Here is a 14211-nt window from a genome sequence, read left to right as displayed (position 1 = left end):
CACCAGAGGTTGACTTCTGGCCTCCATGTGTGTGCGTGTGCACACACACACACACACACACACACACTCACACAAATTATGTTCTCTCTCTCTCTCCTGCACACACACATTCTCTCTCTTTCTCTCTCTCTCACACACACAGCACACACACTCTGTCCTCTCTCTGTCTCTATCTCTGTCTCTTTCACACACAAATTGTCCTCTCTCTCTCTCTCTCTCTCTCTCTCTCTCTCTCTCTCTCACACACACACACACACACACACGCACACACACACACAGTGTCTCTCTCTCTCTCTCTCTCTCTCTCTCACACACACACACACACTGTCCTCTCTCTGTCTCTCTCTCTGTCTCACACACAAATTTCCTCTCTCTCTCTCTCTCTCTCTCTCTCTCTCTCTCTCTCTCACACACACACACACACACACACACACACACACACACCCACACACACCAGCTAATTGCTAAGTGTGGTAAACACTGCCACCTCTGGTCATGACGGGAAGTACATGAGGAAGGAACTTAGGACTGAAGGATGGCTCTTCTCTACTGAGTGACCTGAAACTTGAGCAGCTGTGATGTCACAGGATACCTGTGGCAACACCTGAAAATGAGGAAAGTACAAACACATAGAAAAAGACTTTAAAGCTTTGTACGTGCGCGTGCGCACGTGTGTGTGTGTGTGTGTGTGTGTGTGTGTGTGTGTGTGTGTTGCAACAGTCTATCACTATGTAGCACCAGCAGGCCTGGAATTCACTACGTAGATCAGGCTGGCTTTGAACTTGCAGCAATCCTCCTGCCTCTGCCTTCATCACAAGTGTCACTACTGTCTGCGTAAGATGTGTTTGTCGCGGCTGGGTGGCACGCCTTTAATCCAGCACTCGGAGCAGACAGCATCTCTGTGATTCACATGTCTCAAGGATTCAGAAAGCAAACTACAAAAAATCTCGAAAAAAAAAAAAAAAAAAAAAAAAAAGACTGGTGTTTGTCTATGTTAAGATGAAGAACGTATTAAAACCATTTTGTCTGACAGTTCATGGGAGAGGAGAGTCAAACTGAGCATGAAAGCTGCTCACTGCAGCCACGTCACTCCCTGTATCCTGACACTAGTGTGAATGGAAGGCAGGGTGTGCGATGGCCGGGTGTCCTGGACACCAGGTGAGCAGTGTCTGTTGGGAACCATGCTGACAGTATCAGGTAAAGCCGCGTGTGGACACTCTGTCCCGTGTTTGAGGAGATGTGTCGGACACTCCCAGCAGCAGTCTGTACAGCATAAAACACCGGAGGAACCTAGCGTTTGTCAGCAGGGTAACGGGTGAATAAATCAGCGTGTTCCACACAGAGAACTCTGTGCAGCGCGTTTGTGAACTGTGGTCACAGATGTCGATGGGATGCGTCTTGGGAGTAGAAAATTTCAACAAGAAAGCGCGTCTCGGAGATTCCATGCTCCATAATTTCCATTATGTAACTGTCAAAAGCATGCAGAATGAGTCCTATCATTTAACATCGGGTACATTCATGGTTTTTTTTTTAAAGCAAGAGAATGGGGAACGCAATGGTGGTCACTCTAGAAAGGGAAGGAAGGGTGTGCTTAGCCACTCGGGGAGTTTCGAAGAGACTGGAAAGTTTACATTCTTTCCCTTTTGACTTTGTTTTAATAATTGTTCTCTGACAGAGCCTTTGACAGGTCTCACAGAATGGCAGCCAGGCCGGTCTCTATCACGTGACCCTCTTGCCTCAGCCTCTGGAGTTCTGAGATCATGACATGAGCCAGCCCTTGGCCTGAAACTGCATTTCTTTAGGGGGCAGGCAAGCACACCGATATCTTTATATTTTATACGTGATATAAGGTAGCTTTGTGTGAATTAACTAACCACAGTGTCATTATCTTATAGATACTCTTTGAGAAGCTTTATTAAAATTTTGTAGTTAGGAGAGGTACAGCTCAGGTATTTTGTTTCTCCATTAGGTTCTTATTACCTAATTAATCCTTGATTAAGTATTAGTGTGACCCAAATGAATCCAATCATTTTATAACCTGATGCTTCCATTCCTTCTGTGAATGGAAACTTCCTTTTTCTTTGAGCAGAGACACCGACTTGCATGCTAAGACTTACTGATTTCTTCAAGCCATCTCCCCAGCTTCGAGTTTCTTTATTTACTGTGTGTGTGTGTGTGTGTGTGTGTGAGCATGTGTGTGTGAGACATGTGAGCATGTGTGTGTGTGAGCATGTGTGTGTGCATGTGTGTGTGCATGTGAGCATGTGTGTGTGAGCGTGTGTGTGCATGTGTGTGTGAGCATGTGTGTGTGCATGTGTGTGTGATGTGTGTGCATGTGTGTGTGAGCATGTGTGTGTGCATGTGCATGTGTGTGTGTGCATGTGAGCATGTGTGTGTGTGAGCGTGTGTGTGCATGTGCATGTGAGCATGTGTGTGTGTGAGCGTGTGTGTGTGTGTGTGTGTGTGTGAGCATGTGGGTGTGCAGGTCAGAGGACAGCTTGTGGGAGTTGCTTCTCACCTTCACCCGGCAGCACGCGCCTTTACCTGGTGCTCAGCTTGTCAGCTCCACATGATGTTATTTCTAGGTGGGTAGGACGGTCTGTAAGGCAGTGCTTTAGTTCTTCATTTGTATATACACTCCCTCTCTAGCTGTTGCCAGCATTTCTCATGATGCATAAAATAGTAATGATGACCGAAAGCCTTGGACTCAGAGTCAGAAAACACAGGTTTGAGACCTGGCTCTGCCACATAGCAGCGGAGTAGTCCTAGGCAGGTTAATAACTCGGAAGCCTGCCACTCTGGTTTCTCTCTTTGGAAAGTGAGGAGGCCGACCTTTGACTCCTGAAGTCACTTCTGGTACCAAGTGAGGCTATTCTAGCATATCTCCGTATAGTTAGGGTTAGCGCATTGGCTAAAACAGACTCTCCTCATGGAGCAGCTAGAATCTGCAATAGGCCGCTGAATGCCAGCTTGACCTGTCCTGGACACTGAGTTTGAGTTGTAGACCTGCACTTTCTGTGTGATGATAAAGACAGAGGTGAACGTTGTGCATCTTGCCCTCCTTCCCTTTCGGGTAAATTCTGGTTACTGAAGGCTGCTTGGTTCTTTGGCTGTAAGGACGGACTGGATGAGCTGGGATTTCTTGTCGGGCCTCTGCCTGTGCGTCCACAGGTAGGACTCTGATCGCAGGTCTTGGTTCTGGTGTCTGCTCTGCCCTTGTGTGCTGCCCTGCCAACTTGGTTTTTCCATTGTAAATATTTTTTGAATATTCTATATGGTGTAGGAATTATTTACTTAAAAAAGTCACAAGGCCCCCATCAAGGCCATGTACCCCACCTTTCCGAGTACCTCCCTGAGCCGGAAGCTCACTGATTCAGCAGGAGTAGCTGGCCATAGATCCTCCATCTCTGCCTTCCCAGCATGTACTGGCATGCCCAGCTTTCAGGTCCTCGTGTGCCACATGCCCACCCCTCCCCTACCATCTTTATTTTTATTTTTGAGATAGTCTTGCTCCAACATCAAGTTCAAGGCCCATGTGGGCTACAGAGTGAGTTCAAGGACAGCTTGGATAACTGAGGGAGACCCCATCTCAAACATACAGAACGAAGAGAGCGGCGGATACAGTTCGTGGTAGAGCACTGGTAGAGCACGTGCCAGGCTTAGATTCAGTGCTTAGTCCTACAAAAAATGAATGAATGAATGAATGAATGAATGAATGAATGAATGAATGAATGAGAGACGGAAAACAGTCATAAGGTGCCTCTCTCAAAATAAAGAATAAAGGGCTGGATGTGTGGCTCCGTGGTTGAGTTTGTGCCTAGCATGCACAAAGCCCTGCCTTCGACCCCAGCATCACGGCATCACACAGGACACACATCAAAGCTGTTTCCTTCCCTGTTTTCAAACTTGTCCCACTAACAAGCAAGAGGATGCTAACCTGTTATCCAAATGTGTCTTTTCTCTTTGTTGTGGAGGAGCCTTTAAAAAGTGTTTTCACAGAGGTCCTGTGGATGTGTTTACAGAGCACTGTCCTCAGGACTTCAGACCATCAACTTAATGTTTTCTAGATTGGAAAGAGTTCAGAGCAATCAAGAAATAAGAAATCATGTACAAATGCTTGTAATAAGAATATGAAGCTAAGTTGGGCAGTGGTGGCGCATGCCTTTCATCCTAGCACTTGGGAGGCAGAGGCAGGCAGATTTCTGAATTCAAGACCAGTCTAGTCTACAAATTGAGTTCCAGGACAGCCAGAAGTGTTACACAGAGAAACCCTGTCTCAAAAAACCAAACCAAACCAAACCATCTCAAATCACCCCCCAAAGAATATGGAAAAAACTAAACAGGCAAGGATACATTAATCCCCTCCTTTAATTTTAATTTTTTGTGCTCATTCCTGTTGATTTCTATTCATATCTGCTAGATCAGAGCCTGGCATACAGTAGGCGCTCAGTAAGTGCTCAGTGAGTGCGGGAACTCACAAACGCAGGCTAGCTCTCACTCTGGACCTTGACAAAGTATGCATGCTTTTCTTTATGCTAGGACTGATCAGTTGTCAGTTTTCGTCAGGCGTGTGAACCTCATTTCTGCGTATGGAAACGGTGTTTCCTCCTTCTCAGTATCCACTCACTCCTGCCACTGGCTGAGGCCTTTCTCCTTCTGTGGGCGCTCACTGCCTCCTCCCAGGCCGTTTGGATGACTTCTGTTCCCTTCACCTGCTTCTCTCTACCCCATAAATGCCACCCACTCACAGGCATTCGTGAGTTTACAAATACTGAAAGTAGCACCTGCCAGGGCCAGGCTGTGCACGAGGGATGGCAGGACACTGGACACTGTCCCTCAGCTTACAGAATTCACTCTGGGGAAGACTGGCCCAGGCACGTCGGGAGGATTTCGCTACCAGAGCAAAAGCTGTGAAGGTGGGCTTTGGGGGTGCGGAGCTTCAGGGGCTAAGGATGCCTTGTCTAGACGGAACATGGCAGACTTGGAGGGAAGATCTGGGGTGAAAGCGGGGTGTGGGGGAGGGGTGGCAGGCTTTCCTGAAGAGGGACCGAGGAGCAGAAGTGGCGGGCATGGGGCTACAGTAGGCCGAGCAAGGGGTCGGGGAGGCCACCCCGAAGACCCACCCATGTTTCTCCTTTGGCTGTGACCCCTCTTCTAGGACCTGCCCAGCAGGAGCCCTAAATTGTGGCAGAATTGCTCTCTTTGGTTGTCCAGAGATGGACTCCCACAGATTTCTTTTCCACTTGGAAGTCATTTAAGAAAGAAGCAGGCCAGGTGGCGGTGGTGGCGCACGCCTTTAATCCCAGCACTTGGGAGGTTGTGCCAGGTGGATCTCTGTGAGTTCGAGGCCAGCCTGGTCTACAGAGCGAGATCCAAAACTACACAGAGAAACCCTATCTTGAAAACAAACAAACAAACAAACAAGCAAACAAACAAAAAAGGACGAAAGCTTGCCTTTGCTAGGTAGTGGTGGAACAAGCCTTTAATCCCAGAGGCAGGGCATCTCTGTGAGTTCGAGGCCAGTGTGGTCTACAAATCGAGTTCTGGGACAGCCAGAGCTGTTACACAGAGAAATCCTGTATTGAAAGAAAAAAGAACCAAAGAAGCATATCTTAGAGCAAATCCTTAGCCTCAGTTCACTGAAGTGGGAATCAACGTCTTTGACCCATGGGCTCTCTGTGGTCTTTGCCAGGCCACCGGTGATGGCCTGTTGGATTGGGACCTGAGTCAGGACAAGTCTTACTCTCTAGACAAGACTTCTGGCCTCTGTCTCCAGGCCAAGCATCCTAGAGGAGGACTCTTCAGGACTGGGCTAGAAGAGAGGCTGGGGATGAGTGAGTGGGAGGGGCTGCAGAGGTGTGGATGCAGCCGAGGCCCGAAAGTGGCCAGTGCAGCCGGGAGCACAGGCCTGGGGACATCAGCAGCAGCAATGGGGGTCTCAGTGCGAACTCCACGGACTGGTGCCCTCTGCCAGCTGCTCATCCACGTTCTACCATGGGCACCGACTCCTTCACCCTGTTAGTGGTCCTGTAAAACTGGCACGTTATTCCTGTTTTACAAATAAGCACAGGCACAGAGAGATTGATGCTCTTGCCCGAAGTCACACAGCTAGTGTTGGGATCTGGATGAGAGTGTAAACAGCCCCAGGGCAGAGAAGTTGGAGAGCCCCTGAATACCACCCAGCCCATCCTGGTGGCTTTGGGGGCGATGGCAGAGTTTGAGGGTTTGATATGTGTGCCGGGGCTGAGGCATCCTCCTTCTCTCTTACAGAAACCATCCGCGGATCAGCCGCTGTACAGCAGCAGCCTGTGGGGGCCAGCAGTTGATGGCTGTGACCCCGTGGCTGAGGGCCTGTGGCTGCCGCAACTACACGTAGGGGATTGGCTGGTCTTTGACAACATGGGTGCCTATACCATGGACACAAAGTCCCTCCTCGGGGGGACCCAGGCCTACAGAATCACTTATGCCATGTCCCGGCTAGCCTGGTAAGGGGGTCCTGCGGAGAAGTGGGGTGAGGGAGACAAGTTGGGCAGAGGCAGCAGGGAGGCAGAGCTGAGAAGCTGCTGTTTTGGAATCTATTTTAATAATTAGGAGCTCCCGGGCGCCTAGGTAAGGCCTGTGCTGGGCGCCTGGCTATGGTCACAGGCGGAGCTGAGCCCTGTAGGGGGCACACAGTCCCATGGCTGGTGCTGTGCTGCAGAGGGGCCCTGTCGGGAGGTGAGGAGCCCTGTCGGGAGGTGAGGGGCAGCAGGCAGGCGGGGGAAGGAATGGGGTGTATTCCTCAATGAAGGTTGCTTGTGACTATATTGTGGAGGCAGGGCCAGACCTGGGGAGGCTCTGGAGGCAGAGTGAAGGATGCAGAGAGCAAGGACAGGCTTGAAGCGTGGTCTGGTCTGGTCCAGTCAGCATTTTCTAAAGACCGTTCTAACTGTGGGTGCAGGAAGGAGGACGTTGAGCAGATGTGGGGTGGACGTGGCAGTTCTGTGACCTGGGAAAGACCTGCTGGGTTAATACCTCGGTCTCTCTATCTAGGAAGGGGGCAGTAATGCCAATGCTGCCTATCTCCTACATGGTGAGGGGTGTGGGAGGTGGAAATTGCCAACGCCGTGCGGCCCCATGTCAGCCCTTGTGCTGGGCACTTCACATTCTTTCCGTTTACCCCACAAAACTCTGTGAGGGCTGGTGTCATTTCCAGAGAGGTCACACAGCGGATGTCAGGCTATGGTAGGGCTCAGAGGGCAGGGCAGCTGGGAGGGGCTTCTATGCAGCCCCCCAGACTAAGTGGGGCCCAAATCTCGAGAACCCCCAGGAGCATCACCAAATGCCAGGTCTGACAGGGCACAGGAGAGTCACATTTCATTCATCCATTCCACACACTTGTTTCTCCACTGAGTGGGGTACAGGGCAGGTCCATACAGTCATTTTGCTATTGGGGTGTATTTTGATAAAGCCAAAACAAACAAACAAACAAAAAACAAAAAAAATAAAACAACAACAACAAAAACCAACCCCAAACTAAAAACAACATGCAGGCTTCTTGTGAGTCCCCGACTGTCACCAGCAACTACAGGTGGATGAGGTGGCAGAGAGTCCCCTGCCTTCCTTACCGGGAACAAAAATACTGACGTAGAGAAGTGGGCACGTCAGAAAGTCGTGGTCTGCTTTGAGGCCTATTCTGTGTCAGGCTCCAAGGGTACAGGAGTGTCTCATGTCACGTGAGCCAAGGTGCAGATCTGTACCCAAAGACCCTGGCTCGGAGTGGGAAGGACCCTGGGGAGGGAGAGCTGTGGGTTGAGAAGGGGTATGGTTGGAAGCATCTCAGAAGCCAACTAGGCCTTGGAAGCCCAGGTGCCCGGGACAGCCAAGAGGGTGGCTGAAGAGTGAGGAGGCCTGAGAGGATCCTTCTGTCACAGACTTCCAGTAGTTCTGTTCATCGTCAAGCAGTGGCATGTAGGGAAGACTGAGTTGAGAACCCTGGAGGCCTAGCCTGGACTTGGCCTTGAAGGGGGCCATCGAAGGGTTTTAAGAAACTGGGCCAACCCGTCTTTACAGAGAAGGAGGCGAAGGTACAGAGCCTCCTTCCACCTCTGATTTGCTGTTGTATGAAGCAGTCAGGCCTTCCCACCTATGGGGGACTGGAATGTGCTGGAAGTGTGGAAAATGAATGGGGGGGGCTGGGTGGAAGGGGGAGGGTAGAGCCCAGAGGTAAAGGGTAAGCTGGCACGGTCCTTGTACTGTTTCCTCACCCAGGGTCCTCTCAGCGTCTACCCGTCTGCCCAGCAAGTGACTGTTGGGTACCAGCCTCCTGCAGCATGAGGGATTCAGCCATATCCCTTGCCCTCTGTCAGTGAAGGGATGTCAGTGTAGACAGTGAACCCTGGATATCAAGGAGAGGTGTCCACAGTGTCTGTAGGGTTCCCAACCTGGATGCTGAGGAGGAATTAGTTAGTGAGGGTGGATAACACACGTGGGCCAGCATGGCACTGGGAAGGGATGTGTGAGACAGGGAACCCTGGGGATGCATCGGGCCAGTCTCGTGGAATACGAGCGTGGCAGGAGGTGCTGGAGGTGCGAGAGGAGAGTTTGCCTTTTGGAAAGATGGGCTTATCTGTGCTGTGTCTGTCCGGAGGGGCGGGATCAGGGAAGGGATGGTGGTGGGTCCCGGCAGGAGACAGAGATGAATGAGGGGGTCATCTGGGAGCTGGGCTTGGCAGAGCTGGGCTGGGTGTGGGCTGGAGCAGCTGGTCAGATGGCGGGACTGCTCATCCACATGGGGACAGAGGATAGGGACCAGTTGGTGGGACTGGGGTGGGGCAGGCAATGGGCTATTTTTTAAGCTGTACACCTGGGGTGTGGAGATAAGAGCTGGGCTCAGTCCCAGTCTCCCCACCGGTTAGGGAGGTGTCTTGAGCAGGCTGCTTCTTTCTGAGTCTCAGTTTCCTCTGTGGGAAAGTAGGTGGTTTGGTTTCCTACTGTGCTTTGGGAGAAAGAACTTAGGTAATGGGTAGGGGGTGTAAAGCGGAGCACAATGTCTGATGCACGGAAAATCTCAATAAACACGAGCACCTTTCCTCTATTGGGTGGTGTGAACCACAGGGGAGGAAGAGTGGGGACAAGGGCCACAGGGCCTCCCTTGTTCTTGCCCTTGTCCGGGCTTGGGGCTCAGGTGAGAATCCTGTGTGTAATGAGGCCGGACTATGGGAGCAGGGGCCACAGGAAGCTCTGGGCCTCTGTCCCCATGCCGGCTGTCTTCACCATTTGTCCCTTGCTCTCAGGGAAGCGCTTCGAGGGCAGCTGGTGCCTGCAGAAGACCAGGATGCTGAGGATGTGTGCAAACCTCTGTCCTGCGGCTGGGAGATCACGGACACCTTGTGTGTGGGCCCTGTCTTCACCCCGGCAAGCATCATGTGAGCGGGCCTGTTTTCCCGGAGAACCCCAGCGGGGCCAAGGAGATGCCTCGGGAGAGGTGGGCCTGGCCTCTGGCCAGGGCTCTGGTGCTCGCTCTGCCACGCCCACGCTCCACCTGTAGTGTTTCTGCCCTGTAAATTAGGACCGGTCTTACACTCGTTGTAGTTCAAGTATGCAACATAAATCCTGTCCCTTCCGGTCGTGTCCTGCCTCTGCAGCGTGAGGGGCCTGGCCAGCCAGGCGTGGGGGGTGTGCTGGGGGTCTCTCTCAGTCTCCTCTCCACCCTTGTAAATACGAAGCAAATAGATATTTAGGTTTTTTTTTTAAAAAAAAATTTCTTCAGTGGAATCATTCACAAAGCAGCCTGGGCAAGGCTGGGGGAGAGACTGGCCCACCTGGCATGTAGAAACCGGTCCCTCTCCTCAGCCCCGTCCCTGCTCCTGAGCCCGGGGGGCGTCACCCTCTGGCATTCGCTTCTCTGACTCACCCCCGTCTTCCTCGCAGGCCTCCACGCCTGGGGTCACGAGGCAGGGTGAGTTGCCCAGTTGAGGCGGGGGTCAGAGCTGTGACCTTTCCTAAACTCACGACTGGCTGTGGCCTCTGTGTGATGCACCCTGAGGTGCCTGGCCCAGAGACGCCTCAGAGAGAGAGCAAAGGAATGGGGGTCTCGAACCCAGGGCCTTGTGCATGCCAGGCCGGTGCTCAGCGACTGAGCTACACCTCTGGCTCCCTTTCCCTGCCCCTAGGAGGTTTTGAGTGGACTGTGCACCCTTACCCTCCTTGTAAGCTGGTAAGGCAGAGTAACCCTCACGTGTGGCGTGCTCAGGCGGCAACTGTTAGAACAAGGCTGCCGCAGAGCATTGTGGTGTCCAGTACCACGGGTCCCGATGTCTCCTCAGACGGACAGTTCTTACCCGGGACACAGGCTCCTGCATACTTTCATGGTCTTAAGCTGTAGTGTGTGTGCTGAGCAAAGTTATTCAAATTTAGACTTCCCCCAGCTCCTGTAGGGTTCCTAAAGCCTCTTCCTGAGTTAAGGGAAATGGGGACAGAGACAAATGCTATAAATTTACTTTTATTTTTTTTTGAAAACTTGTTATTTATTGTGTGATGTGTACAGGCACACATGTGCCTCGGTGTGTGTGTGTGTGTGTGTGTGTGTGTGTGTGTGTGTGCGCGCGCACATGCATGTGTTGGTCAGAGGACAACTTTTGGGAGTTCTTTTCTTCCACCATGTGGGTCCTGAGGATTGAACTCAGGTCGTCAGCTTGGCAGCAGGTTTAGCTGCTGAGCCATGTCACTGGGCCAAGTCCACTGACCCTTTTAAATGGAGGCAGAGCCAGGTGGATCCCTGTGAGTTCGAGGCCAGCCTCATCTACAGAGTGAGATCCAGGACAGGCACCAAAACTACACAGAGAAACCCTGTTTCTCGAAAACAAACAAAAAGTGAGGGTGAACACTCCTCAGTGTGCTCCTAGCATTGAGCCCACCCCCCACCCCACCCCACTCTGGCAACGTTACTCTCGCCACCTTTGTGCCTTGCCCATCTGGGACATTGCAGTATGACAGTGTTTGCCTGTTTGGAATATTTCTTGGGATAAGCCTGGCTACTTGGCTTCAGAGTTTCAGTCAGTCTGGGGCTTGGACATGGCTTTGAGGTCATCTAATGAGTCAGGGTGCGTGTGTCCGCCAAAATCAGGGGAGTCTCCCTCTCTAGTGTTTGTATTTTGACGACAGGTTGAAAGCTTAGGACACGGACTCAGAACATTACTGGCAGCTGCTCCCTTGATCCCTCAGCCACCCAGAGCCAGGCTTTACAGGGACTCCCAGGCTGGCTTAGCATCTGGGCGGCCATTTCTGAGATGACTCCACCTGCTGTCTGAGCAGATCTGAACCCACTCATGCTTCATTTTTGAGGGCACCTGGGGGACACACAGGCCATTTTCCTTCTGGAACAAGCATCTGCTCCCAAAGGTGGAGGGTCCCTGTGGAGCCATGGCTGTCTGGGCTGCAGCTCAGGGCTAACTGTTGACTCACTGGAGGGTCTTGGTGGCTTTTGAAGTGACTTCCAGCTTGGTATGGAGCTTGAACAGCTTTCTCTTTCACTGGCACCTTTTGCGTGTTTATGTCCTATTTCCTTTTCTGAGGGCAGGCCTTGATATGACTTACTTGATAATACTAACCAATAGTCGTTTTTTTCTTTTCTTGAAAAACAGAGTTGTTATTTTTATGTTGTATGTGTGAATGTTTTGCTTGAATGCATGTATACACACCACATGCATATAGTGCCCATGGGGACCTAAAGAGGATGTCAGATCCCTTGAAACAGGGGTTGTGAGCTGCCCTGTGGGTACTGAGAACTGAACCTTGGTCTTCTGCAAGAACAGCAAGTGCTCTTAACCACTGAGCCATCTCTCCAATCCCAGGAATCATTTCTCTTCCATTGTTTCTTACCTCCTTTTCCAAAGAGAAAGAAAAAAGCATTAAACATAAAGAGTGGTAAGGGACTTTGGGTCAGTGTTGAGGAAACTGATCATAGACATGGAATTCCCGAGTCTTGGCCACACAGGCATCTGTCCCCTTGGAGTACTGTCCCGAGTGGTGCACTGCCAGTGGCCCTCACGGACGCCTTCTGTCCTAGGACCTTACTGAGGGACATCTTCCTTCTAAGACTCTCCACTCCCAGCCCTGCCTTCTCACGTTCGTTTGCTCCCGGGAAGTCAGAAGACCTGCTACTGCCCAAAGCAGACACCCAAGCTCTCCATCTAAAGGCTGGTTTCTTCCCTCTCTCACTCACTCAGAAGCCAGATCCTGTCACTCTTGTGGCTTCATTTCCCCAAGCATGACACCCAACTACCTCTGACTCCTGTACTGTACCCCCTCACTAGTCCCAGCCACACCAGCCTCCTCTCCAGGGCAAACACCCACAGCTGAGTCAGTATCTATTGACTCCTCTCCCCAGAACAATCTCCCTGCAGCTCACTCAATTCATTCAGGATCTTCTAGAATGTTCTCTTTGGGTGAAGACTTCTAAGACCCACCTCTGAAAAACAGCACTTTCCAGGACGTCCTTCCACTTCGCTGGTTTTCCTTTTCTTCAGAGCAGCTGGTATCTGTCAGTGCACTGGACAGGGCAGCATGCTTGTCTGGACATCATCTCTCAGGCTGCCTCGAAGGTGAGCTCCCGGGCAGCAGGAACTCCATTGTCCACTGTGTTCTCACCCCCAGATCAGAGCAAGTGCTTGGAAGTATTTTATGGCAGCTGAACAGATGGCCCCTCACCTGTCTGAATCTATTAATTCGCTTGTAAAACAATGACCACTGAGTATCTTCCTCTCAGAGGATCGTTCCCAGGAAGTAAATGGCTATCAAGTCCCCAGCCCAAGGCTTAGCATTTACATTGAAGGTGATTCCTTCAGCATTCATTCAACACTTAATGTGCCTGCGACCCGTGGTGGAGACTGGCTATGCCGAGATCAGTCCCTGTATGTCCTCTAGTAACATACAGTGGCAATAGGGAATGACAGAGTATGGAGTCCTACATAGTTCTAAAACACATATGTGACGAGACCTTGGGAAGATGGCGTTTAAAAAGAACAGTGGGAGGAGACCAGTAGGAGCCTTTCCTCACTTTCGTCTTCCTCCAGCCCGGGAGAAGCAGGCCCAGCCAGGGAGCTTCATGAAGTCACAGGGAGATATGCTGTCCTGAGAGTCCAACCCCAATCCCAGCAAGCCCACCTGCCCAAGTTAGCCTACTTCCTGTAGTAAAGAGACCACAGGGGGGGCAATAGTATAGGGAAACTCTCACCCCTTTGAGGCATTAAGCACCCCCCCCCCCTTTCTGTGTAAAATCACCAGCTATGACATCCTGGCTATTAGGGAAATGAAATAAAAATCCCAATTTCCCTTCGGGTGATTTCCCAGTTCTGCTGAAAATCCTTCAGCTGGTTCCCACTGAGATGCCAATAAAAGATATATTACCCTTTCTGTGTTGAGCTCTCCACCTCGTCTCAGGCCATGGTCACATTTCAGTTCCCTACTGTCTTTGGAAGTTTGATCTCTGAGCTCCCGAGTAGCCTTAGAGTGTGCAGTCACCAATGGGATAGACCGGGAGCCCTACAAATAACCTCAGGGTTACATTGGGCAGAACTGAACTATAAACACTATGAGAGACTTGTAGGCATGTAGAAAGTCTTAGTTCAGCTTCCTAGGTGGCCTTAGGGGTAGGAGTGCCGATAAATACAGAACACCCAGGTAAGTTTAAATGCACATAAATAATTTTTGTGTGTGTCCATCTGTGCAATATTTGAGGCATTTTTAGGCCAAGACATTACTTCTTTATCTGCAATTCAGGTTTAACAGGGCGTCCTGCGTTTTATTTGCTAACTCGAGCAACCCTAACCTAGCAAACCACTCCTTCGACACTGAAGTCCCTTCCTCCATGAGTCTGGATAGTCATTGAGACACCCGGCCTGGGCCTCCTTAGGTCGAGCACCACCCTCTTCTCGGGGTTCTCCTTCCTCTCGGAGGGGCAGCGGGGGAAGCGGAGTGAATAGGAGAGGTCCCTTTATCTAGGACACTGACTTTTCTCATCTGAAAATATAAACCGGATTGTCAGAGCTGGAAGACACACTTAAGTACCACTCCGCGGAACCAAAAGTGCGAGGGAGGCCAGCTTCGGGAAACCTTTCAACATCGCTCTCAAGCTCCGCAGAGTTCCGTTTTCGTGACGTCACTTCTGTACCCAACAAACGCCTCGGTTCGAGCCATGTGCTCTTGCGCCCTCTGCCTGCCGGGAGGAGG

The 14211-nt window shown here is 51.2% G+C and overlaps 1 protein-coding gene across 3 annotated transcripts in view; it reads left to right on the top strand.

Moving 5' to 3' along the window:
• The window catches only part of Azin2 (antizyme inhibitor 2), a 33553-nt gene extending 23943 nt beyond the window's left edge, over nucleotides 1-9610 (top strand). For 2 of the 3 annotated variants that reach the window (XM_028855827.2, XM_028855828.2), the window contains 2 exons: nucleotides 6271-6485; nucleotides 9276-9610. In XM_028855827.2, coding sequence (XP_028711660.1) covers nucleotides 6271-6485; nucleotides 9276-9411 — 351 coding nt within the window. In that variant the 3' untranslated portion in view covers nucleotides 9412-9610. The remainder of the gene's footprint in view (nucleotides 1-6270; nucleotides 6486-9275) is intronic. The other variant, XM_028855830.2, reaches the window with a different exon arrangement.
• The last annotated feature ends 4601 nt before the right edge of the window (nucleotides 9611-14211 follow it).

This window comes from Peromyscus leucopus, chromosome 2 (assembly GCF_004664715.2).
Source record: "Peromyscus leucopus breed LL Stock chromosome 2, UCI_PerLeu_2.1, whole genome shotgun sequence".
Classification (NCBI taxonomy): Eukaryota; Metazoa; Chordata; class Mammalia; order Rodentia; family Cricetidae; genus Peromyscus; species Peromyscus leucopus.
This window is presented reverse-complemented; position numbering and strand designations above follow the sequence as displayed.